General features: G+C 41.5%; 2 protein-coding genes across 2 annotated transcripts in view; one reads left to right on the forward strand and one right to left on the reverse strand.

Annotated features, from left to right (window-relative positions):
* The window catches only part of LOC121643834 (dual specificity protein phosphatase CDC14AB-like), a 33,387-nt gene extending 32,116 nt beyond the window's left edge, over nt 1–1,271 (reverse strand). The window contains exon 1 of the mRNA XM_041991391.1: nt 1,187–1,271. The gene's annotated coding sequence lies outside the window, so the exon portion shown is untranslated. The remainder of the gene's footprint in view (nt 1–1,186) is intronic.
* An 11,625-nt stretch (nt 1,272–12,896) lies between these two features.
* Nucleotides 12,897–25,599, forward strand: part of LOC121644276 (xenotropic and polytropic retrovirus receptor 1 homolog) — a 72,516-nt gene continuing 59,813 nt past the window's right edge. The window contains exon 1 of the mRNA XM_041992128.1: nt 12,897–13,293. Coding sequence (XP_041848062.1) covers nt 13,225–13,293 — 69 coding nt within the window. The 5' untranslated portion in view covers nt 12,897–13,224. The remainder of the gene's footprint in view (nt 13,294–25,599) is intronic.

Here is a 25,599-nt window from a genome sequence, read left to right on the forward strand (position 1 = left end):
GGGCCTACTGTTGTAGTTTGTTCTCAGCAGAGGGCGTTGCAGCCTCCTCCTTCTGGCCCAGCTGGTCCTGATGTTGGAGCACAAGTGATAAATAAGAACGAGGAAACGAGTAAAAATGACCGCATCAGCTGTAAAGAGGCCCGGTCTCAAGGGCAAAGAGGGGGAGGGGCGGCGGAGGTGGTGATGCTGGAGGATGAGAGCGAGCATCTGTCCGCATGGTGACGTCACCCCGCAGCAGCGTTGAATCCGCCGCCATCCGAACCGTCCGGGAGGAGGGATCCGAACCTGCCTTTAACCAGCCGGTCTCTGATGTTCACAACATCCACAGAGCTTTTTTTATTTATTATTATTAATATTATTATTATTACTATTATTAACATTAATGGAATGAGAAGGAACTGAATAAGCTCGATCTACCCCCCCCTCTCTCTCTCTCTCTCTCTTTTCTTCTTCTTCTTCTCTTTTTTCTTGTTTAATCCTCCATCAAATCTTTCTACCGAAGCTGAGGGGCTGAAGGGAGGACGGAGAGGTTTCTGGATGGATCCTGGAGGAGATAATGCGGCACGCAGACGGCCAGCTCCGGGCTGGACTGCAGACATCGACGCTCCGGTGTTTTCCTGTTCGCATTTTCATCTGAGGCTGCTTTTCTGCCTGAAACAGGCTGGTGCAGGAAGCGTCAGGCGCTTCATACTGATAAAAAATGCGCTCATGTATGAAATTATTTGCATTTAAAGCGGGTTGTGTGGCAGCCCCTCCTCCTCCTGGAGCAGGTTTTGTGTTGTTATTGTTTGGCATTGCGGTGGTTTAGGCCTTTTCATGTAGCAGGAGGATCTGCTCTGCTCAGTGTCGGGAGGCTGGAAAACCTGATTTAAAAGATTACTCTTACATAACATTCCGAGAGGGACATTTTGTGTGCGTGCATGCCAGTAGAGACCTTAATATGATAATGTCTGGTTCTAATAATCCTTCAACTTGCAGGACACCCTCAGGTTAGTCCGCAGATGTGTTATTATGTTATTATGCGTTATTAGTCTTTTTGCCTGTACAGCTCATTTTACGCATGAAATAAATATGACTATTAAGGCTTGTCTGCATATTTTCGTGATAAAAAAATGAAACTATCCACATTTGGCGCAAAGGGTTTCTGTGTTTAAAAGAAGAGGAGGAGGAGGAGGAGGAAGGCTACCTGTTTATGTGCGTAAAAGTGCGTTGTTGTGATGAGCGTGCGAGTTGCTTCGGCTTTCTTCTGTTTACATGGTGAGGCTCCATCGGAGGCTCTCCTCTGTAATGGCTGCCCGCTTCATGTGTCCTTGACATGTCATAGATATCAAAGAGGAATATCAGCGCTGCTCGTGCACCTTTCGCCACTAAAGGACGCAGGCTGAGGCGGTCATGTGTCAGCCGTGGATGGTTGGAGAGGTTTTTGATGAACGTTTTTCTTCCGAGGAAGAAAAACAAAGAAAACCCTTCAGAAGCTTCAAGTTTAAACCTCAAGGTTACAGTCAGTGTGTGACTCTGGACTTCCTCTCTCAGTGTTCACAGTGGACCTTGATTTAAAATCAGTCAATTAAGGCACGCGGTGAATGCCAAGAGAGAAGTCTCCGTGCTCCACTCTCCTCCAGCGTGAAGGAATCTGCTGCTGCAGGTGTAACCTTGTGTTATTGTGCCTCTGTGCTGCAAACTGTTGCAAAAGTCATTTTTTCTGTTGCAGGATTCAGAAAACCTTCAAACGAGATGACAAGACGCTGATACACTCATGCTGCGACATTATTAAACTTTGCTCTCATCTCATGTAAATGTGAATTAATTAGGTATTCATCAAGAGGCCAAACTCCATCAAACCGAGTGTGATCAAACTGGTGTGAAGCAGGATTTGGTGAATATCAGTTACAGCTGAACACAGAATATAATTTTACTGCTCATCTCTCCCAATAAAGTCCAGAAAATGAGAAGTCCTGGAGTTATTCAGAACCAGCCCAACCCATGTTAAATGTCAGATAGTTCTGTATGTTTTTTTAATTATTTACTCCATAAACATGAATATAGGCGTTATTTATGCAGCAGATCCCCTTCAGGGACAAACAAAGTGATTTTATTATCAATGTAAAGAAATGTCCAGTGTGTTCTTGAATTGTTTTATAAATAAAAAGACCTTAACCCTGCAGAACCCTGCAGAACCAAGAACAACTAAAGATGAAATAACATGAAAACAATGTAGAGATATAAAGATATAAATGTATATACACACATATGAATAAGTAAAATGTTTACTGATTTGGAGAAATATGTTGTTTCTTTAAATAAAATCCCATCGTGTGAATTTTATACATCCTGTAAAATTGTTGCTCTAATCGTCACAGTTCTGGATGTTTCTTTGAAGTTTCCATTATTCTGTAACTAGAAGTAACAAACATTGACTTTATTCTGAGAGGGTCCGGAGCAGGAAGGTGTACTTTAACTTTATTTACAGGCCAGCAGTTTAACACGAAACAGTGTGACAACAGAAGCATGTACATCTCAAGTTAAAGCCACTTCATGGCTCAACTTCATACCAGAGGAGAAGCCCAGCAGGGCCTGAAGCGCTTCCTCTGGCTGCAGGCTGACATGTTCACTCCAGGTTTTTTGTTTTTACTACTGATTCCTGATTTTATAAAACGAAACATACAATACAATCAAAATAATGAGTGCTGCAACAGATGGGCAGATTCATCCTGCAGCAGGACCTGACCTGAAGGATCAGAGTTGCATCTGAAGTGTATTCTCAATAACAAACATCTGTTTCCCTGCAGCAAAAGAATCACCTCTAGCTGCTCTTTCACGCCGGAATCTTTGGGAATGTGATTAATCCAACCAAATAAACAGCAACACCAGTTTGGTTAACAATTAGTTTTTCATTTCCTACAGTCAAAACACCAAATATGAATTAAAATTAAAATGAAAGATAAAATGATTTTTTCTGGCTTTGATAATTATTTATTAAATAAAAATAAATGTGTTTTAGATATAAAGAGAGTCTGGTTGTCTGCTTCAGAAACTGATTGTTGCAGCTTCTGGATCAAACATCTGAGGGAAGTTCCGTGTCAAGAAGAAGCTCATGTCTGTCTCCTTTTTCTGGTTTTCTTATTGAATTGATTTTGATGAGCAAACGCTGCCTTGTTTCCCTCTGAAGAGCCTCCCGGCGTCGCTGTGGAAGCCGAGCCGGCCTGATCGGACCCTGCTGGCTGAGCATCAGGAATGACTGCTCTGCGTTTAGTTGTAGCTTCTCTGAACGTTTCCACAGCCAGACCAGTTCAAACTCTGACAAACCTGAGTCTGTCTGAACCAACGGGGTTAAAAAACCAGAAACAGATTCAGGTGTGCTTAAGCAGAGGTACGTCATCATATGACCACCAGCAGCTGCAGCTGAGGGACTGGGTTATGATATGTGACTGACACGTAAACCAGTATGAGCTGCACGGTGGTCTTCTCGTCTGTTAGCATGTACTGGTTTTTCCTGGTTCTCCCTCCAACATGCAGGTCAGGTTAACTGGTGACCGCTAACTGACTGTAGGAGCAATAGGTTTTTCTTTGTGCTGGTGACCAGTCTAAGGTGAACAAGGGCAGCTGGGATGGCTCCTCACTACACCCTAAACTGGATAAAGTGGGCTCAGAAAATCAGTGAATATGTTTAACCCTTGTAGGTCATCAGGGACTTTTTTGTCCTTTCAGGCAATTTTTGGCCACCACTTTGTTTGTATTTCCTAATATCAGACAATTCTTTTGTGGGAAATTCTTTCACTTAAACACATTTTAAAATTCTAATTAAATTAGTTTTCTTTAATTTCAACAAATAAATTTACTACAGTTAATAATAAAGTCTTCTCCCCAAAGCTGCTCGGTAGTTAGCTCAGATCTCCTAATCTAGTTCAAGTCCGATCAAAAATATTTCATTATTCAAACTGTTTTAACCCTTTAAAGGCTAATTTGATCATTTTGACATCACAGATTTCAAGAAGAAAATGAACATAAAAAAGGGTTTTTTCAAAAAATACATGTTAGGGCAGGGTTTCTCAGAAGGGGGTTACATACCCTTTGGGGTACTTTTACACACAACAGGGGCTGTGTGAGAAAATAAGAAAAGAAAACAGAACTTGTTCTGTGTTTTCCATCTTTCTGAGTTAATAGATGTTTGTATGATGAGGGGAGTCAGTTCAGCTGGTCAGGATTACTACACACATGTAGAAATGTACACGTATGTACATTTAAAATAACTTGGAGATGTGGAAAAGTTCCTCTGACCATCATGTTGAATAATGGATTTTTTCTTCCAGATACCTGGAAATCAGTACATACTGCACATAAATGTGTTAAAATATAAAATGTTAAATAAAAAAAACATATAATAAGGAAAAAAAAAAAAAAAAAAACTAATATAACAAATATGTTATAAGTCCACCAGTGTGATTGGTGAGGGTTCTGCTGTGATTTCGTGATCTTGCGGCTCCAGCTAGGCAGACTGCTCTCACAGGCGCTTCCGGTGTGGATCGACCCGCCGCGGAAGCCGGAACACACACACCGGGTGGCCAGGGGATAAGATTTAGTTGTTTTTTTTTAATGTAAAGCAGTTTGTATGGCAATTTCTTCATTTAAAAAGTGCTTTATAAATAAAGTTTGATTGATCGATTGAATAACTTAGAAAAACAGTTGAAAGTTTACTTGTTTTTTTGTTTTTTTAGTAAAGAATAGTTACTTAAATGTAAACAGCTTGATAACTTGTACTTTGTTGTGCTAAAACAGAGAAGGAATGTGAAGTTTTATTCCTTTCTCGGTTATTCTGCTGGAATTTTACTGTTCCGACCCACTGGAGACCAGATTGAGCTGAATGTGGAACCTGAACTAAATGTAAAACTACAAAATATCTACAATGTAAATGGGAATATTTCCTACCTCACTACCACATCACTGAATATTTTATTTTTGTTTTCTAATTGTTTTTCAGATTTTGTCTTCTGACATAAATAAAGTATTTTATTTTATTTTATTCTTTTATTTTACAAATATATAACTTTTCAACACTGGTTATGCTATTTCTTTCTTTATTTCTGTCTTTCTTTGCATTTTATTCTATCATAGGAATTATGATCAATGGTAAACTCTTCAATCAGCTGGAGTGGAATGAATGTAGTACCTTATTTCCACACTAGAGGGCTCTGTTTCTCTTTTAACGTCCATGATGAATCTGAGGAGCCTGTTTTCACTGTAAGATCCTGATTATTTGTTTATTCTTTTTAAAATTAAAAACACATTTTACATTACCGTCCTCTTCATCAGGATCACCTTCTAGTACCGGGTCGGACCTTTTTAATCCTGGTGTGATAGATGAAGCAGGTGGTGGAAACCTTCTTCAGAGGTTTTCTCCATATTGACATGACAGCATCACACAGTTGCTGCAGGTTTGTCGGCTGCATCCATGATGAGAATCTCCCGTTCCACCACATCCCAAAGCTGCTCTACTGGACTGAGATCTGGTGGCTGTGGAGGCCGTTGGAGTCCAGTGAACTCATCGTCATGTTCTAGAAAGCAGGTGGAGATGATCTGAGCTTTGTGACATGGTGCATTATCCTGCTGGAAGTAGCATCAGAAGATGCTCCACTGTGGTCATAAAGGGATGGACATGGTCAGCAACAACACTCAGGTAGGCTGTGCTGGTTAAACCAGGACACGTTGGTACTAAGGGGCACAAAGTCTCCCCCCACCATTACACCAGCAACAGTATATGTAGTTTTCATCACAAATAAATAATTATGTGTTGTTTACAGCTCAAAAAGCACATTTTTGTGTGAACTACCCCTTTAATAAAACTTTAAAAAGACCAGAAGCAGTTTAAAATTTGCTATAACTGGTGTCAGGAGGTTTATCTATTTATGTTCTAATTTTATATTTTTATTATTCCAGTTATTCCCCCTCATGTTCTGACTGTATTTATTTAGTTTATTTAATTTGCGAAGGGAAATTATTATTATTATTTTCATTATTATATTAATTATTATTATTATTTTGATTTTTGTGTTTATAGAAATTATAACTACTCGTAACTTACTGGTCTTTAGAACTTAACCGTCTTGGACCTTCTGATTTTCTAGACATTCTCAGTAACTACGAGCCCTCAGGCTCAGCAATACAGCGATGCCGCTGGCACCATAGCTACAAACCCTTGCAGGATAAACACTAACGCAACTAGTTGGTCTATGAAAGACTTCTGATTTCTTTTAGCACCTTTAATATCTGTAATTCCTTAAAGAGTTTTACGAAGCCAGATACTCTTCAAACGAATATGAATTTCCACGCGATGGCTCTGGCGTGGCTAGTGTTCTATTTAGTGTCCTAGCTAGCGTACGCACTCCTGCCTATTGAATATCCTTGTCCCAGGCTTTGGCCTTGTGTCTTTATTTAAATTTCTGTGTTTGGTTGCAACCAGGTGATCAGCCGGCTGCCTGGATTTCCCCAGCAACTACCTGGCTGTGCCATCACCCTTCCACAATGTGTGATTGCTTTTGATTACAGCCTTAAAGTGGACTGCTTGGTTTGTGTGTTCGGTTTTCTGAATGGCTTTAGGCCTTAAAATTTGATTTGTTAATAGCAAAAGCATTATTTGTTGCGATTGTTTGGATTTGAGTTTTTAGCGTTTTTCTTTTCAGATTGTGTTTTACCTTTAGTCTTTTGTTTGGTTGTTTAATAAACCTTTTTCCTTAACGATTTCATTTCCTGTCGTTAATGATGCCACCCCTTTTCCGTAGCAGAGCCGGGGTTGTAACACCTCTTGACTTCAACATGGAAGAAAAGTACTTCTACTTTGGAAAACCCACGACCATAGGTCCTCAAGGAGTTTACTCACCCTTTTGAAGATGGCCAGGAGGAAGGCTGTCTTCAGGGTCACTTCTTTCAGAGACACCTTTGCCACCAGTTTGAAGGGGGGTTCACATAAGGCCCACTGAACCAGTGGCAGATCCCATGTCTCCACAAGCTTTGAAGGCAACCTGCCAATGGGTGCCAGACCTTCCCATCCAGCTGGGACGAATGGTCCATGGAAGTTGCCATGGCTCCCACACTAACACACGAAGGAGAAGGGGGAACCAAAGCCTCGGTGGCCACCTCATCACCAGCAGGAGGACTTTGTGAGATAACAACCTCACCCTGTGTAGCACCGGCATCAGCAGGGGGATTGGGGGGAACGCATCCTCAGCCAGGAGTGGGCGAGGGTATCCATGCCAAACAGGGCATGTGTCTCTGCCAGGGAAAACCACCAGGAAAGGTGAATCCTGTGCCTCACGGTGAAAAGATCCACCTGGGCTTTTCTGAACTGGTCCCAAATCATCTGGACTGCCTGGAGATCCAGGCTCCACTCTCCCCGGGCTCAGCTGCTGGCAAGAGAGGACATCTGCCACAGCGTTCCTCTTACTTGACAGGTGCATTGCTCTCAGAGAGGCAAAGCGGGGATGGGCCCACATTCACATCCTCTGGGCCACCCTCAGGGACTCCAGGGACCTGGTCCTCCTTGATGGCTGATGTGGAACACCGCTAAGGTGTTGCTCTTGCTCTTGAGAAAGGGTGAGAAGTGCTTCAGTGCAAAGAAAACCACCTGAAGCACGCACTGAAACACATTGATATGCTGCCTCCGCTCCACCTGTAGTCACCATGTCTTGTTTAGCTTGAAACATGCAGCAGGAATGTGTGTCTCTACCGCCAGAGAAAAATAAGGCAGTACTGGGTGACCCTGACCCCGATTCCCCTGTGGAGCAGTGGGTCCAAGTGGATGCTTTTGAACCAGGTGTAACAACCCCAGGGAGCTGCTGTCAGCAGACTATCAACCTCTCTCCGAGGCAAAATGACCAGAGCTGGATCCTGCTCACCCTGTCCAACCTCTGCTGGGCCCGCCTGGACACAGAGTCCATGGTCAGGTCTATGGAGGAGGCCTGCTGTGTGGAAAGCAGAGAGCCTTTCCCCTGGTTCACCTTGACATGCTGGGAACCCTGCCTTTCACCACCTAGGCCTCCTGGAAGCAGAGGGCAGAGATAAGCAAGTCATCGAGATACAGAAGGATTTTTATTCAATTCAAACCTTAAATTTATTTGTAGAGCATATTTCATGTACAAGACAAATCAAAGTGCTTTACATAAAACATTAAAAGCATTACAGCGGGGTGCAGAAAGCAATAACAAGTGCATTAAAAACAAACATTAAAAGAAATAAAAATTCAACAAAAACAGAGAGAAAAAGCTAAAATAAAAAAGATAGCATGCAAGAAATAAATTTCCAGTGTGAGAAAAAAACAGTATTAACACATGATCAAGTTTAAAAATTCCAGCTTAACAGAACCATATCCAGATCTAGACTCTAAATAAAAACCAGTCCATGCAGCAGAGAACAGGTGGGTCTTTAACCTGGATTTAAATAAACTGAGGGTTTCAGCTGATCTGAGGCTTTCTGGGAGTTTGTTCCAGACATGTGGAGCATAGAAGCTGAATGCAGCTTTTCCATGTCTGGTTCTGACTCTGGGAACTGATAAGAAACTGGAGCCAGATGACCTGAGGGTTCTGGTAGGTTCATACTGGGTCAAGAGGTCTCTGATGTATTTTGGTCCTAAACCATTCAGAGCTTTCTAGACCAGCAGCAGAACTTTAAAGTCTATCCTCTGACACACCGGCAGCCAGTGTAAAGACCTCAGAGCTGGACTGATGTGGTCCACTTTCTTGGTCTTAGTTGGTGGATTTTAGGTGTATTGACTGAAGCTCTGTGGTGACACTTAATCGTTTCTCTTTGGCTCCAAAAACCATCACCTCAGTTTTGTTTTTGTTTAACTGGAGAAAGTTCAGACACACCCAGTCATTAATATCTTTAATGCATTTACCAAGAGCCTGTACGGGGCCTCGATCTCCTGGTGACATTGTAATATATATCTGTGTGTCATCTGCGTAGCTATGGTAACTAATTTTGTTTTTCTTTATAATCTGTGCCAGTGGGAGCATGTAGATGTTAAACAGAAGAGGCCCCAGGATGGAACCTTGGGGAACTCCATATTTAAATAGTCTGCTCAGATGTAAAATTACCTATTGACACAAAGTACTTCCTGTTCTCTAAATAAGATTTAAACCAGAGTAGTGAAGTGCCAGAGAGGCCCACCCAGTTTTGCAGTTGTTTACGTAATATATTGTGGTCGACTGTATCAAATGCAGCACTGAGGTCCAGTAAGACTATCACTGACATTTTTCCATCGTCTGTATTCAAACATATGTCATTAATGACTTTGGTCAGAGCATCTCAGTGCTGTGGTGCTGTCTAAAACCTGACTGGAAGACATCGTAGCAGTTGTTTTGTGTTAAAAAGTCGTTTAGTTGATGAAAAACAGCTTTTTCAATTATCTTACTTAGAAAAGGAAGATTTGAGATCGGCCTGTAGTTGCTTATTTGTGTTTTGTCTAGATTGTCCCTTTTTAGCAGAGGTTTGATTACAGCTGTTTTTAGAAGTTCTGGGAAGACGCCCGAAATTAAAGATAAGTTAACAATCTGTAACAGATCTGGTTCCAGAGTTCTTGAGACCTTTTTGAAAAGGCCTGTGGGCAGGATGTCCAAGCAGCAAGAGGAGGAGTTCAGCTCACATATGATATCGCCTAGATCTTTGCTGCTAATGGGATTAAACTGTGTCATGGTGTTTTAACCGGTTTTTAGTGGACACAGTATTGTCTGATATTTTGGATTTTTTCTGTGAAGAATTTGGTGAACTCATTGCAGGCCTTGGTGGAACAGAGTTCAGGTGCTACTGAAACAGGAGGGTTTGTTAATCTGTCCACAATAGCGAATAAGACCCGAGCATTATGATGGTTTTTGCTAATAATGTCAGAGAAATAGGACTTGTACATACATGTACATGTCATAATGAACCTGTAGATTTGTTTTTCTCCATCTGCGCTCGGCTTTCCGACACTCTTTTTCCATTTTTCACCAGTGTGGAATTTCTCCATGGAGACTTATTCCTCCCAAAGACAACCTTCGCCTTAATAGAAGCAACAGCATCCATGATACTTAACATTTTAGCATTAAAACTAGTGACAAGCTCATTGGCTGAACCCCCTGATAGGGCAGGTGTTGAAGAGAAGACCTGGTTAAACATCCCAGTCGTGTTTTCAGCTATACACCATTTTGTGATGACCTCTGTTGAGACATTAGTGTGAACAGGAATCGTACTCTCAAAGAAAACACAGTAATGATCAGACAGGCCCACATCACATACAGTAACCTTAGAAAAGTCTAAACCCTTCAAAGTCAGTAAATATAGAATGTGTCCTTTAGTGTGTGTGGGCTCTGTAATATGCTGAGTCAGCTCAAAGTTGCTCAGACTGTAACTCAGGTGTTAAGTCCCTTTGTCCTAAAGGGTTGTCTACATGGATGTTAAAAATTACCAACAATAACTACATTTATAATTTTGGTTTAACCAAGTTTCAATTAAAAACATAAAATCAAGGTTGTGCTTAGAGATAAAATCATTAATTAAAAATGTTTTTCCTGCTAATACCTAACATTTAATAAAGCTAACTTGATGGGTTTAGAATAGCTTGCCCTGTGTTTGGGGGCACGCTGTGGCTCCCAAGGTAAGTTAACTCTACTCGGAAACTTTAGAAAGCAGCTTTCTGTGTTCTGACCGAGCTACTTTTCTCCTTCCAGAAAAGTCCAGATATTCTGGAACCTTCTAATAAACAGGGGTCCAGTTGGTCCTGGAAAAGCATGGCTGTCGTTATACACATCAGTCATGAAGCTGGCATGGTGGTACAGGAGGGGCTGAGCACCCTCCCTTTAGCTGCTCTGCTGGGGGGTTGATTAGGGGGTCTGGGGGTAAATCTGAGTCCAGCATAGACCTGTTCCATCATCTGCTTAGTGAATTTCAGGTGAGGGGTGTGGGGTTTGTGTGTGTGTGTATGGTGGCGTGGTGGGGTGAGGGTCCATGTCCTGGTTCTTGGTGCTATGGAGGGGGTTAGGGGCAAATAAAGATCCTTCTTCTTGCCTCTGCCTATGTCTGTTTATGGAGGCAGAGTGGGGGCAGATGCAGTTCCTCCTCTGGGTTTCCACTGGGTTTTGTTTGGTCTATCTTACGAGATAACTCCTCTCGTATCTCAGTCTTGGCACCGAATACAGAGGGATGACGCAGGAAGTGGAAAAGGTTGGAGGTGAAAAGTTTCACCCCTGACTTGTTCAAATTTAATCCATTTGCCTTAAAAAGATGTCTGCATTCCCAAAAGATGTAAAAATTGTTAATAAAATGCATTTTGTTGTAATCACATGCCGAAATAAGCCAGTTATTTAGTGCCAGTAATCTACTGAATCTTTCCTCTCCTCTTCTGATGGGGGGCACAGGTCCACTGATAAAAACAGCTGCTTTCAGTTTGTGTGTTTAACAGTCCAGTAAAGTCCTGTTTTAGAACCTCAGGTTGTTGCTTGGACACATCATTTGACCCTGTATGTAAAACCATGGTTCTCACATCTGGGTAATCAGCCACAGTTTCCAGAACCCTCTCCTGCAGGTCACTGATTAGATCTTTAGGAAAGCAGAGGACTTTGGTGTTCTTTCCACACATCCACTGAACATTGTTTGAAGTAGAATCACCAATAATCAGAGTTTCAGGCCCAGCCTTTAGCTTTCCCTGTGGCCTTTTCCTTTCTGACCAGTTTTCAGTCCTCACCTCGCAGTCCTGGGGTAGATGGTCGTCCCATAAAGATCCCGAGTCATCTGATAGTGGAGCAAATCTGTTCTGTAGTTCCACATTCAAGCGCTTTGGTGGTTTGTTGTCAACCTTCCCAGTCTGGGTTGTCCAGTCCTGTTTCCTACCATATAGAGGGGTAGAAGAGGTCCTTTGTTTTGTTGGGAGCGGAGGCCAGTCGGTCTAATCATAGACTTCAGCTCGCTGCGCCCGGCCCGTGATGTGCTGTCCTCCCTTTTCCAGAAGGCATGATTTACTTTTTGGTTTTGCACCAAGACAGTTCTAGAGAGGATTTTTACCTGATGATTTGTAATTCACAGAGGCTACCTCTTTCTTGGTAGTGTTATCTGTGCCTTTCAGCCATCTGTTAGCTGCTCATCTCTGCTGTTTTGAATCAATGACAAGGTTGTTTAATTTTCACATCATCCATTTACTTCAATATTGACTTCAAGGTGGCAAACTTTCACCTCCAGCCCTGTTATCTTCTTAAATAGGTCTTGGTTGTTGTCTGTGGAGATGGAAGGCATCTTGCTGCTTGTTTGCCTAGCATTAGTACCTTTCCAAGCTATTTAGCTTTAGCTGAGTGCTGCGTGCAGGCTTCAGCTGTGTGTAGGCCACACACACGGAGCGCTGCAGATAAACGAACTATGATAAATGATACACTTTCTATTAAAAATGATTTAGTCCCACTACTGTGGGTGGGTTTGTAAGTAAAAAAATAAATAAATAAATAAATCAATAAAAATCAAAGCTAAAAGCAAGACCAGCAGCAAGCATGTGTATAAGGAAGCAGGAATAGAAAAAAATATTTTTCATTATAAACTCCTGCTGGTTCAGATTTTCTATCCACTGGTTTACATGATACATCTCTCATAAGAGCAACAAAACACTTGTCTTCCAGGCAACTTTACGTCTCTACTAACGTCAGAATCAAAGTGTTAGCATGTCTAGATAGATAGATAGATAGATAGATAGATAGATAGATAGATAGATAGATAGACATCAGATGACGTCTTCAGGAAAATGTTTCATCCAGAGCTTCTGTTCATGCGCGCTGACGATCCATCGGTTTTTGTATTTCCCGTTGGCCATGAAGGGCGCGTGAGGTAGAAGGAGGAACGCGGTAGATGACGAACGACGGGGAGGAGAGAGAGAGAGAGAGAGAGAGAGAGAGAGAGAGAGAGAGAGAGAGAGAGAGACCAGCACTGTAAACCTTTTCACCAAATACTGGACGCCGTTTAGAGACGTGGACACCGCAGTTTGAGTTAAATTAGATGATAAAATTTGAATGAAGACGTGATTAAACAGAACACGTCGCGCGGAGAGCTGCTAGGTCGACGTAAAGAGAAACAGGACGTCTGATCGTCATTCACACCGTACTGTAATCTGCGGATGAGAGACACTGTTTAAACGGCTGTGGACCCACAGCTCAGCCGAACCGCTCCGGTTTTGCTTACCGGAGAAGCAGCGGGGAGAAAAACCACCAAACTGTCAACATGAAATTCACCGAGCATCTTTCAGCTCACATCACACCGGAGTGGAGGAAACAGTACATCCAGTATGAGGTAAGCTAGCTCCATGTCAACCTGCCCGATGCTAACCAGGTAGCATACTGGCTAACCAGACAGGCACAAGACGTTCGCTCTGTTTCCTCATTCTTTTATTACAGAAATATTATACATGGCTGCCTTTTTAATTCTTCTTTCATCGCTATACAAACACAAATGAGGGGACTAACTGAGTTGATGTGGGCGCTAATGAAGCAGCATCAGCTGACCGGAGTTAGCTAGCCGACCGCTCAGCTAGGTTTGTTTTGCTGCTCTGCAGGTTGCCTCACAACGTCATGAGCTGAGATGTTCACCATGTCTCTGTCATCTTTGGATGATCGAAATCTGTTTAGGAGACAGAAGACTGCAGGCTGAGTTAGCGTTTATTGAACTGGTTAATCTTTTTGCTCGTTGACCCCTCTGTCTGTCCTCAAACAGCTGAGCAAGCTGTCCAAGGAGCTGCTGCTGTTTAAACATCAGGTTGGATAAAGAGATGCTGATAGCTCAATCTGCAACCTTTGCTCCATAAATGATCTTCATACGGCAGTTAACCTCATGAGCTTTCATTTATTGAGCCCTAAATGAACACAGGGCTCATTCTGTTTTCCTCAGTAATCAATGCATACAAAACACACACTGACTCACTGATGTTAACGTTGGTTACAGTTATTATAACACTCTAAAATCTATTTCTGACTTATTTTACAGCTGCTGCTTCAGACAAAGCTAGTGATGGAATTCAGTGTACCTCAGTAGTAGTTTGGTTAAGACGGGGAAGCTCAGTTACCCACTTATCTGGTTCAGAAAGCTGACCACTCAAAGTTTTAACAGCAGGCAGCTCTATAAACATGTGTTTACTATAAGGAAATAATCAATAAATACATTAAAATGAAGGGGAATTGTGTTTTCAGCATGCATGTATAGAAAAAAAGACTTTGCACTTTCAAGAGTGTGAAACTGTCCTGAAAATGAGATAACACCAAATGTCTTTTAACCCCTTAACACCTCCATTTATGTAAAGTTATGTAAAAAAAAAGTAAATACAGAAAAAATCTGGAATAACATAAAAATATTATTTAACCCGTTAAGGCCCGAACCATGAAATAATGGTAAGAAAAGTCCAATTTTTTAAAATATGAGGTCTTTATTTGGCCCTTTAACAAATAATAACAAAAAAATGAACATTTTTTGGGGGGTTGATATCTACCATTTATTACCATGTGATATATTAAATATAATATAGTTTTCTGCTTCTGGGTATCTATTAGGGGACAGAAGACAAGTATCAGATTGTGTTCAACAGGATTTTGAGCAAAGTTTTTACCATAAACTGAAGCAAAATGTCTCAGAAACTGTATGTGACAAATATGTCACGTCGGGCTCTTATGGGTTAAATATTTGATAAATGACAGTGTAGCATTTAAACCCTTTAACACCTAAGTTTATTTACATAAAAACAAAACAAATATGAAAAAATCACAAAAAAGGCCAGAATAAAGTAAAAATATGAATAAGTCTTGTTAAATAAATAAATACAAAAAATAGTAAATCAAAACAGATTCCTTATTAAATAAATATTTTAGTTAAAATAAAATGAAAAAGCCAGAAGTGTTTGTTTTTTTTTTTTTTTTTTTTTTGCAAATTTGTGAAAACTGCAGTTTTTTCTTATTTTTTAGATGCCACTGACCCCAAATACCAGAAATAATAAGCTTTAAATCACTCAAAAATAGGTTTTTATTTAATTTATTAATATATTTTTTATTTTTCTGACTGAGCAGCTTTGCTCTGTTTTCTGATGTTGGTGTCAACGTCTCGTGCTCTAAACCACTCTCACAGTTGATGAAGCTTCATCCTAATTCCACCCTGGAATATTCTCATATCATCAGGGAAGAAAGGAATTCTCCTGATTTCATTGTTTCAGCACTTTGCAGATCTTGAAGCGAGACCTGACGGTCCGACTTCTCTGTGACACACTCTGCTTTTAAACGGTCAAATTATGGTCTGCGTCAAGCAAACAAAGCAGGGAACAACGCTGATAAATGAGCAATGAACAAGAGAAAATCACCAAAAACAAAGACTTGGTGCCAAAGAGAAAACCAGCATCAATTACCTGAAACTGTTTGAGCTACAAGGAGGATGACATTGACCAAACGCATGCTCTGTGTCGACAGTGCCGTGCACGTCTTGCCACAACGAGTAGTAACAACCAGTTTGTTTGACCATTTACGTCGGCACCACACAAAAGGAATGCAAAGCCAAATCCGAGTATCACACCATGTGAAGAGGGTTTATTAAAACCTGGAAGAAAAGCGATGAACCACCAGTGGAAGAAAGTCTTTAATGAAAGTGTAACCTAAAGAAAAACCGCTAACGGAAAAAAGGCTTCAGTTTGTGGGGGAGCATAAGGATTGACCTCTGGAGCGGTGGAAAGAAGGTCATGTGGTCCAGTGAGTCCAGATTTACCCTGCTGCAGAGTGATGGTGCATTAGAGTAAAAAAGTACTACGACCACTGAGCCTGTGTTTACTGTACCAGCCTAAAAGTACGACGTTATGATCCGAGGTTGCTTCAGGTTGTCAGGTTTGATTTCAGCTACATTACTTGGCCAAAACGTGCATTTTCTTCTCCTTAGGATGGACATCATGATGTCAGAGCATAAACTCACTTAGCTAAAGTTTAGGGGGCATGAGAAAGGATTTTACACATGGATCGGCCACCAGAGATTCTTGAGAATCTTTGGGATGAAGAAGATACATCAGCAACTCCTGATGGAAATTAATGTTGTGACGCTGTGTTTGTATTTACTCATTCTTCTGCACAATCTACGCAGCTATTTTAAATGGAAATCACCAGTTCAGTGGTGGGATATGCGAGAGGTATAGGTGCCACATGTCGGGTTATTTATTTTCCCATATACAGTCTGTGTGCACATGCGTGGTGACATCATCGGTGATTGTGGGTGGCACCGTGGGTGTGTTGGCTTCACGCTCACCTTTGTCGGGCCTGGAGCATGGAGGCAGGGTGAGCTTGGGGAGATATTTTCTTTTGACTGTCATCTAAATGCACTGTTTTATTGAAGAGCATCAATCGAAGTAAGTGCTTGCTTCTTAAGATTGTGATATTGGATATGAAACAATAAAACATGGTGACACGTGCGCTGGTTCAGCATGACGCGTCTTTGATGCACATCCTCATGACTTGGCCTGCCGCGGCGTTGGTTTAAATTTAAGTTTTACGCCACAGGAAGAGGTGTGCCATTTAATTACGATTCATGGTGCTTCCATTAGATTTTTAAATGATTATCAGGATTTTCAATGCATTTTTTTTCCATATTCAGGTTTTTTTCCTCACTTCATGGCTACTACATACTTTTAAATCCATTCTGTATCCATTAATTCAAGTAGCAAACAAACATATCTCCACTCCCTTTTATTTATGTCACACCATAAATAAATGTAACACATATCGTAATGGAATCTCGAGGTACCTCAGATGGCACACCCCTGACATTATCCAGGTAAAATAAAAACATTTCTTTTTAGTTTGTATTTAATTAACTTTAAAAATTAAAATTATTTCATTACGTTTGATACAATCTCATTAGGCATGGGCCATACCAACTTTTTTCCTTTTGAAACGATACCATTAGATGATAGTACTTTTTATCGATACGATACTTTAAACAAACAGTTGTACAGTGTGCATCTTTATTGCAAGGGCAATGTGAAATATGAAATATTATAAGTCTGGTTGAAAGAAATGCTTATAAAATAATAGTAAAATATATGAAGGAGTAAATGAAGATAAAAACTTTGTTGGGTGAATGTACAGGACTGCAGCAGCGAAGAGAAAGTTTTCTCTGCACTGGAAGGAAGTTTATCTGCAGCACGATTCAGTGACGGCGTGACTCAACGTGCTTTACAGGTTACAAGAAGCAAAAAGAAGAAAGAACACTGGATAAAAACAGCTTTAAAAAATTATACGGTTTAAAAATTCCAGCTTAACAGAACCAGATCCAGATCTGGACTCTAAATAAAAACTAGTCCATGCAGCAGAGAACAGGTGGGTCTTTAACCGGGATCTAAATAAACTGAGTGTTTCAGCTGATCTGAGGCTTTCTGGGAGTTTGTTCCAGACATGTGGAGCATAGAAGCTGAATGCAGCTTCTCCATGTCTGGTTCTGACTCTGGAACTGATAAGAAACTGGAACCAGATGAGCTGAGGGTTCTGGTAGGTTCATACTGGGTCAAGAGGTCTCTGATGTATTTTGGTCCTAAACCATTCAGAGCTTTTTAGACCAACAGCAGAACTTTAAAGTCTATTCTCTGACGAACAGGCAGCCAGTGTAAAGACCTCAGAGCTGGACTGATGTGGTCCACTTTCTTGGTCTTAGTGAGGACTGGAGCAGCAGAGTTCTGGATCAGCTGCAGGTGTCTGACTGATGTTTTAGGTAGAACCTGTAAAAACACAGTTACAATAATCAAACCGACTAAAGATGAAAGCTGGACTAGTTTTTCCAGGTCCTGCTGACACGTCACATCTTCTACCTTTGATATGTTTTTAAGGTGATAGTATTTTTGTGATTCATGTTTTATGTTTTTCAAAGTTAAGGTCTGAGTCCATCAATAAACCCAGATTTCTGGCCTGGTTGGTGGTTTTTAGGTGTATAGACTGAAGTTCTGTGGTGACCTTTAATCGTTTCTCTTTTGCTCCAAAAACCTTAACTTCAGTTTTGTTTTTGTTTAAGTTCAGACACACCCAGTCATTAATCTCCTCAATGCATTTATCATAATAATATATATCTGTGTGTCATCTGCATAGCTATGGTATGGTGGGGGCGGTGTGGCTCAGCAAGGTAGAGCGGTCATCTTGTAACCTTAGGGTTGGGGGTTCGATTCTCGATTCAGTCTTAACACCATTCACTTTACTCAGCAGTTAGCAGCAGCTAGCTTCAGACTTTGTTTTACAGGGCTGCTTACTCTCACGGACTGGCCATGACACTCACGCAGTTGAGTGTCTTCTCAGGCTGTCTTGCTAAACCTCTGATTTCTCACGCTGAAATACACATCAAGAGCAATGCCGGCTAATGGAGAGGTTCGGAAGGGTTTCCAGTGGGCCACATTACTTTTGGGCCAATGTCCCAGCGTTTGTGAAAAAACGCAGCGTCGCATCACAGCAGCGTCGCGTCGCTCATAGATCAGTCTGACACGCAGCGATGAGGGAGATATTTCAGCTTCACAAACAGCAACGATGTGCAGTATTTTTTTTTTTTCCTTTTTTTTTTTTGAAGGGCAGTTTTGCTTACAGAACAGAGACTTTATTATCTATCATACTTCTTGTTTTTGGTTGTGTTTGGCTTTTATTCATTGTTAATGAGAGAATGGTGAAAAGAGAAGTGGTGGAAGCAGAGGATAACTACTCAGTTGCTTGCAGCCTGAATTCAGCAGCGTCTGTGGAGGCCTGTTAACGTTCTGCTGACTGAGGATTTTATCTGGTTTTAACGGTTTTTTATATCGTTTTAACTTTTTACCAGTCGAACGTTTAGCTCCCTTTTTACGGTGGAGAAGGATTGTTTTTAATTTTAACCAGCGAGTTCCTCGCTTTTTACTGTCAGCCGCCGACTGACAGCGTGGGAACGCTGCTGTCAACAAACCCCAGCCACTGCTAGCTATCGGTTTGAGATGGCTACCCTTCCGGATAACTGCTTGGAACCAAAAGACAAACTGATCACTAACCTGAGGGAAGATATCCGGAAGCTATCAGAAGAGCTGAGGTCCAAGAGTGAAATACTTAACTCTCTGCTGGATGTGGCCCACCAGCAGTCACTGTGCATAGCCTCGCTGAAATCGGCATTTCAGGACACCGTGCCATGGGATCTCGTTACCTCTCCCCGGCCTTCATCCAGCTCCACACCTAAAAGATCGCCACTCTGGTCCGAGGTAACATGCCGCACCAAGAAAACATCCGCCCTGGTTTTATCAAACCGCTTCGAGGTCCTGTCGGCACCGCCTCCTGACGAAGGGATGATATCCAGCTGCGCTGTCGGTCCGGAGCCGACCAACACTGCACCAGCCACCGGCTCTGCGCAGACCAAGGTGCCCGGTTCCCGGCGGTCATCCCGGGGCTCATCCTCCACAAAGCGGCGACAGCTCCTTAGAGCCGCGGTAAAGGAAAACGCCGCGTCTCGCCGCAGCCCCGCCCGGAAACACCCTGCCAGGGAAGGAGCTTCGTCTCCGCCGTCTGCTGCCTCTGATACCGCCGTGGTCTCTCCTCCTTTGGCTGCCGCCGCAGAGGCTCCCATGTTGGCTGCTGGTGCCGTGGATCCTGTGAGGCTGCCGGCTGGAGCTGGTCCTCGCGTGCTCGTCCTTGGTGACTCCATCGTTCGAAACATCCGCATGAACAGGTGCCACACATCCTCCCACTCAGGTGCAACAGTCAATGACATCTTCAACTCTGCCCACCAACTGACTCATAAACATCCCACAGCCTCAACTCTGGTAATACATGCAGGTACAAACGATCTCAAGTTCCAACAGTCAGAAACTTTGAAGGCAGATTTTATCAACCTCATCCACAACATCCAACAGCTAAATACACAGTGCATCATTTCTGGACCACTACCCTCACCACGTTTTGGAGACATTAAGTTCAGCCGAATTCGTCAACTCCACATCTGGTTAAAACATTACTGTCACTCCATTAATATCCCATACATTGATAATTTCACCACCTTTCTCAATAGACCGTACCTCTTCCAATCAGAGGGCCTTCACCTCAACTATGCAGGTTCTCAACTCCTTGCTCTGAACATTAATCTCACCCTTCAATCCTGCAAAGCTCTTTCAGACTGACAATCCGGTCAGAACACATCCTTTCCAGTTAACACCGTCTCTGTTACCCATCATATTCCAGTACACATCACCAGTAGAAATTATCAACATTCCCATTTACATTTTCGTAGCTCTGACAGATGTCTCCGTCATATACAAACAACTTCTGTATTAGATCCATCATCAACAACCCCAAAATTGGACTTACCTACAACTTTTAGAATGGCTCTTTTAAATGTAAGATCATTATCAAATAAATCTTTTATTATTAATGATCTGATTTTAGATAATAACATTGACTGTCTCTTTTTGACAGAAACTTGGCTTGGCGCTGATGCATCAGTTATTCTCACCGAGGCTTCCCCACCAAATTTTAATTTTTTATTTTCTATCAGGGGAGGTAAGAGGGGTGGTGGAACAGCTTCAATTGCTCAACGGTCATTATCCGCACAACCAATAATACTGACAAACTATTCTTCATTTGAGCATCATTCCTTTGTTTTTAGCAATCCGCCTATTTTAGCCATAACAGTTTATAGACCACCAAATCCTCCCTCTGGTTTTATTCAAGAATTTTCTGAGTTCTTATCTACCATACATATCAAATACAACAAGATTTTAATAACTGGTGATTTTAACCTACACATCGACAATAGTGGTAATCCCCATACCAGTGAATTTTTAAACCTTTTAAATAATATGGATTTTAAGCAGTACGTCACACAGTGTACACACAACAGGGGACACACCCTGGACTTGGTCATAACCTACGGCCTGTCCACTGGTGTGTCCTCTGTTGTTGACCTGGCTGTGTCAGACCACTACTGTGTATTTTTTAACATCACCAGTTTTAGCAAGCGGCAGGCCCCGGTGAGAACTGTGAGGAAACGGTATATTAATTCTGAAGTGGCTGCAAATTTTATTGACATTTTAAATCGAACTCCTGCTCAGATTTTATCTGCATCATGTGATTTTACTGTAGATAATTTTAACAGAAGACTGGCATCTGCCATTGACTCAGTAGCTCCACTTAAAACAAAAACATTAAAAACACAATCAAAAACTCCATGGAGAAATGAAGAAATTAGAAAATTGAAAAAAAGGCTGCAGGAGAGCTGAAAGAAAATGGAGAAAAACCAAACTCACAATACATTATGAAATCTTACGTGAACAACTCAAAAATTACAATAAAACTGTTAAAGAGGCAAGAACACAATACTTCTCAAACCTAATTACAGATAACAAAAACAACCCCCAATTCCTTTTTAAAACCATCGACCTTTTAATAAATATTGGGGGTAACAAGTCCACCATGTCGCCATCAGCCAACGCATGTGAGAACTTTGCATGTCACTTCGGAAGTAAAATCAATGCTATTAGATCCAGTCTTGTATCACAACAAAATTTTAGTTTTAACAGATCTGAAGCATTGTTTTTAGCCAAAGAAACACTGGAGAGTTTTGTCCTGGTTGATGCAGAGATGCTTGGTCGAGTTTTCTCCCAGCTAAACCCAACAACCTGCCTTTTAGACCCCATTCCCACATCTCTTTTAAAAACATTTTATGGTTTCTTCGAGTCTGAGCTTTTAAAAATTGTAAACTGCTCTCTTCAGACAGGTGTCTTCCCATCTGCCTGTAAAACAGCTGTGGTGCGGCCTCTTCTGAAGAAGAGTAATTTAGACTGCAACATCCTTGACAACTACAGACCTGTATCCAATCTACCATTTTTAAGTAAAATTATAGAAAAGGTTGTTTATACTCAATTACATGGGTTTTTAAACAAACACAACATTTTAGAAAAGTATCAGTCTGGTTTTAGGACAAACCACAGTACCGAGACGGCCCTTTTAAAGATTGTCAGTGACCTTAGACGTAATTTGGACTCTCAGAAACTTAATGTCCTGGTGCTACTTGATCTTAGTGCTGCTTTTGATACAGTGGACCACCAGATTTTATTAGACAGACTGAGAAGTCTGGTGGGCCTCTCAGGTACTGTTCTTAACTGGTTTTACTCCTATCTGGCTGATCGAAAGTTCTTGGTGAGTATGGATACATGCTCTTCAGGAATCTATGACATAAAATGTGGGGTTCCCCAAGGCTCAATTTTAGGCCCAATACTTTTTAATCTTTACATGTTGCCACTTGGGGACGTCATCAGGAGACACGGCATTGACTTTCACAGCTATGCTGATGATACACAGCTTTACATCGCCGTGTCTCCTGATGACCTAGAGCCAGTTAACACCCTTTTAAACTGCATTTTAGACATAAAGTCATGGATGGCAGTGAATTTCTTGCAGCTCAACCAGGACAAGACTGAGGTTTTAGTCATCGGTCCTGAAGACAAGAGAGAGATAATTTCCTGCAGACTGAAAAACTTCAAACCCTCTCAGTGTGTGAGAAATCTGGGTGTCCTTTTCGACTCTGAGCTGAATTTTATTTCACACATCAGAAATGTCACAAAGACAGGCTTTTATCATCTTAAAAACATCGCCAGAGTTCGCCCATTTCTCTCTCTTGCCAGCACGGAGGTGCTAATGCATGCTTTTATTTCCAGCAGGCTAGATTATTGTAATGCCCTGCTCTCTGGTCTTCCCAAAAAGACTATTTCTAGTTTACAGTTACTGCAAAACTCGGCAGCACGAGTTCTGACGAGGACCGGGGGGCGGGAACACATTACACCGGTTTTAAAATCGCTGCATTGGCTCCCCGTGCGCTTCAGGATTGATTTTAAGGTTCTCTTACTTGTTTATAAATGTCGTAATGGTCTTGGGCCTTCTTATTTATCTGACTTGTTTTCAAATTATGAGCCCTCGCGGACCCTGAGGTCCTCTGGTACCGGCCTTTTAACTATTCCCAAAGTTAGATCTAAAACACACGGTGAGGCCTCGTTTCATCATTTTGGTCCTCAACTGTGGAACAGCCTGCCAGAGAGCCTCAGGGCTGCAGAGACTGTTGATGTTTTTAAGAAGAGGCTCAAGACCTTCCTTTTTAGTTTAGCCTTTTGATTTGACTTTATTCATTTTCTGTTATTTATCTCATCTTATCTTATCTGTCTCATTTATCTATTTTATTTTATTATATTTTATTATAGCTTCTTAACTGTTTCCCTATTTTATCGTTGTTTTAACTGTTTTAACATTTTTAACATTTTTAACTCCAGTGTTTCTTTATGGGGATCCTAAACTCTGGGAGTCAAGCCTGCTTCGTCTGCCCTCTGCAAACATGGCTTGACTGGCTCCTGGTGTAAATGGGTCCCCAAAAATGCCGTTTCCTCACAGCAGCGCCAAGCCAAAGACAGATATTAAGAGTTTGTGTGTGTGTGTGTGTGTGTGTGTGTGTGTGTGTGTGTGTGGATGGGTGAGGGGGGTGGGGGGGGGGGGGGGTGGGAGGTGTTTAATCTGTCACATAACTGGGTGTGTAAAGGGCTTATTGTTTTTGTTCTGTGATTTTCTTTTTTTTCATTTTAATATGCATTTATACTATGTAAAGCACTTTGTGTTGCCTTTGCATGAAAAGCGCTTTATAAATAAAATTTGATTTGATTTGATTTGATTTGATAACAAGTCCTGGCTTTGGTTTGAGGGTGGTGCTGCCGTGATCCCAGTCCAGTTCAGGTGTGGAAGAGAAGATTTCCTCACGATAACTTGCAGAAGTTTCAAAAAGACCTGCGTAGGTTGTGGACCCTCAGTCCCTTCAGGGAGCCCAATTAGCCGAACAGTGCAGCATCTTCTTCTCCCCTCCAGGTTTCTACCTCCTCCAGCTGCTGGTAAGCAGCATTTTCTTCTAGTGGCGACACTGTGGTGGTGGCTAGCTGCAGTTGTATGGACACTTTGTCGTTACGTTTTTGGAAGGATGGGCTCAGACAGCAGGGCTGATCTGTGGTCAGCTAGGAGAGCTATAATGTCGCGTTTACAAACGTGTTCATCAGCCTCTGATTTTTCACCTGGTTTATTGATTTATGTGTTGAAGCATTTAAAAACACGTGTGTCAATTCTACGGGTTAGTCTCTTCACATTACCGTGTTAAGTTTGACAGCACTAGTTTTTTCATATTGGTATGAGAAAAACTAGAGGAAATGGAACCTGCAATGACTTCTGCTGTGACTTGGTGCTGTATAGAAAACCAGAATTAACTTGACCTTGTAGGTAGGTGGGGAGGGTGGGGCAGGTAGGAGAAACCTAATAACCAGGATGGACCATATGCATCTTCATTTACTAGAGCAGCTTGATGTTGTTCATGGTATTCGGTAATAACAGGAATGGATTGAGACTGTTCTGGTTCCATTCAGAAGTAATGGGACGGGAACAGCCCAGGTCAATATGTGTTTGTATAAATAAGCTATAGATTTTCATTCTGCAGTTTGTTTATGATCTGCTGTGGTGGAAATCACCGATCATGTTTCTGTCTCTACGTTGTTTGGATGCAGCAGCATCTGCAGATTTGCTCGTTATTGATGCCACTCCGCACCATCTTACCAGTAAACCAGTTACAGCCTGACTTATGCGGACATGTTAAAGATTTGAAAAGGATTTTAAATGACTCTGAAACACCTGCTTGTGCTGTTTTTTTTTTTAAATTTAGATTAATTATATTTCTCATCCCTGTCTGAGCCAAAGCCAGACAAAGTTTCTGGCTTGAAGTCAGATGATTTCAATCGTCTCCTCTAAACTCCAGACATGTTTTCATCACACGTCACATTAAATGGTCAGTAGCTGGTGATTATCTACAGCAACTACTCAGTTATAGAATCCATTTTAAGAGTAATTCCAGCTTATTTCAGCTTTAAAAAACAACAGGTGTTATCACCGAGACAAACAACCTCCAGGTGATCAACGTTCCTGAAAGAAGTCGGGCCTGAACGGTTCAGCTGATGAGGATTTTTATTCATCCAGATCAGTTACCCCTTTAAGTACTGTAATTATGGCCGTCCACCGGGTCCTTTTTTACTTTTTTTTTTCAATAAAAGTGTCAGAAAATGTCCTTTCTGTAAAGGTTCTTTTGCCCATTTTTGTCAGGACAACTGTACCTTTACTATTATAATAAGTATATGTCATTACTGTATATTATAAGTATTTGTATAAGTGTGTGATTACAAAAAGTGAAAAAACTGATGTTAATTTTCTTCAGGTTTTGCTTTATAAACAATTCAAATGCACATGAACATCTGAGATTACAGAAATGAAATTTAACAAATTTTACATCATCACAAACAGTTTGGTTTGCCTCCAGCTTTCAGAGTTTAGGTAGGATGTTTACACAATCCTGAATGTCTGGGCTGTTTTAGCCGCAGTAGTAGGTGGTAAAGCAGTTCCTGTCCGGCTGTCCTGGCACTCCATTAGGGGTGGGTAAAATATGGATTAATTGATGTATTGTAATATTTCTCCGCCCAATTCAATATCAATTCGGCAAATCCTCTGACTCGATTCTCCTGCTGATCCATGGGGGGCGCTGTGCGTCTTATTCACATTGTATAGACGGATTAGTTAAAATGAC

Source organism: Melanotaenia boesemani, chromosome 8 (genome assembly GCF_017639745.1).
Source record: "Melanotaenia boesemani isolate fMelBoe1 chromosome 8, fMelBoe1.pri, whole genome shotgun sequence".
Taxonomy (NCBI): Eukaryota; Metazoa; Chordata; class Actinopteri; order Atheriniformes; family Melanotaeniidae; genus Melanotaenia; species Melanotaenia boesemani.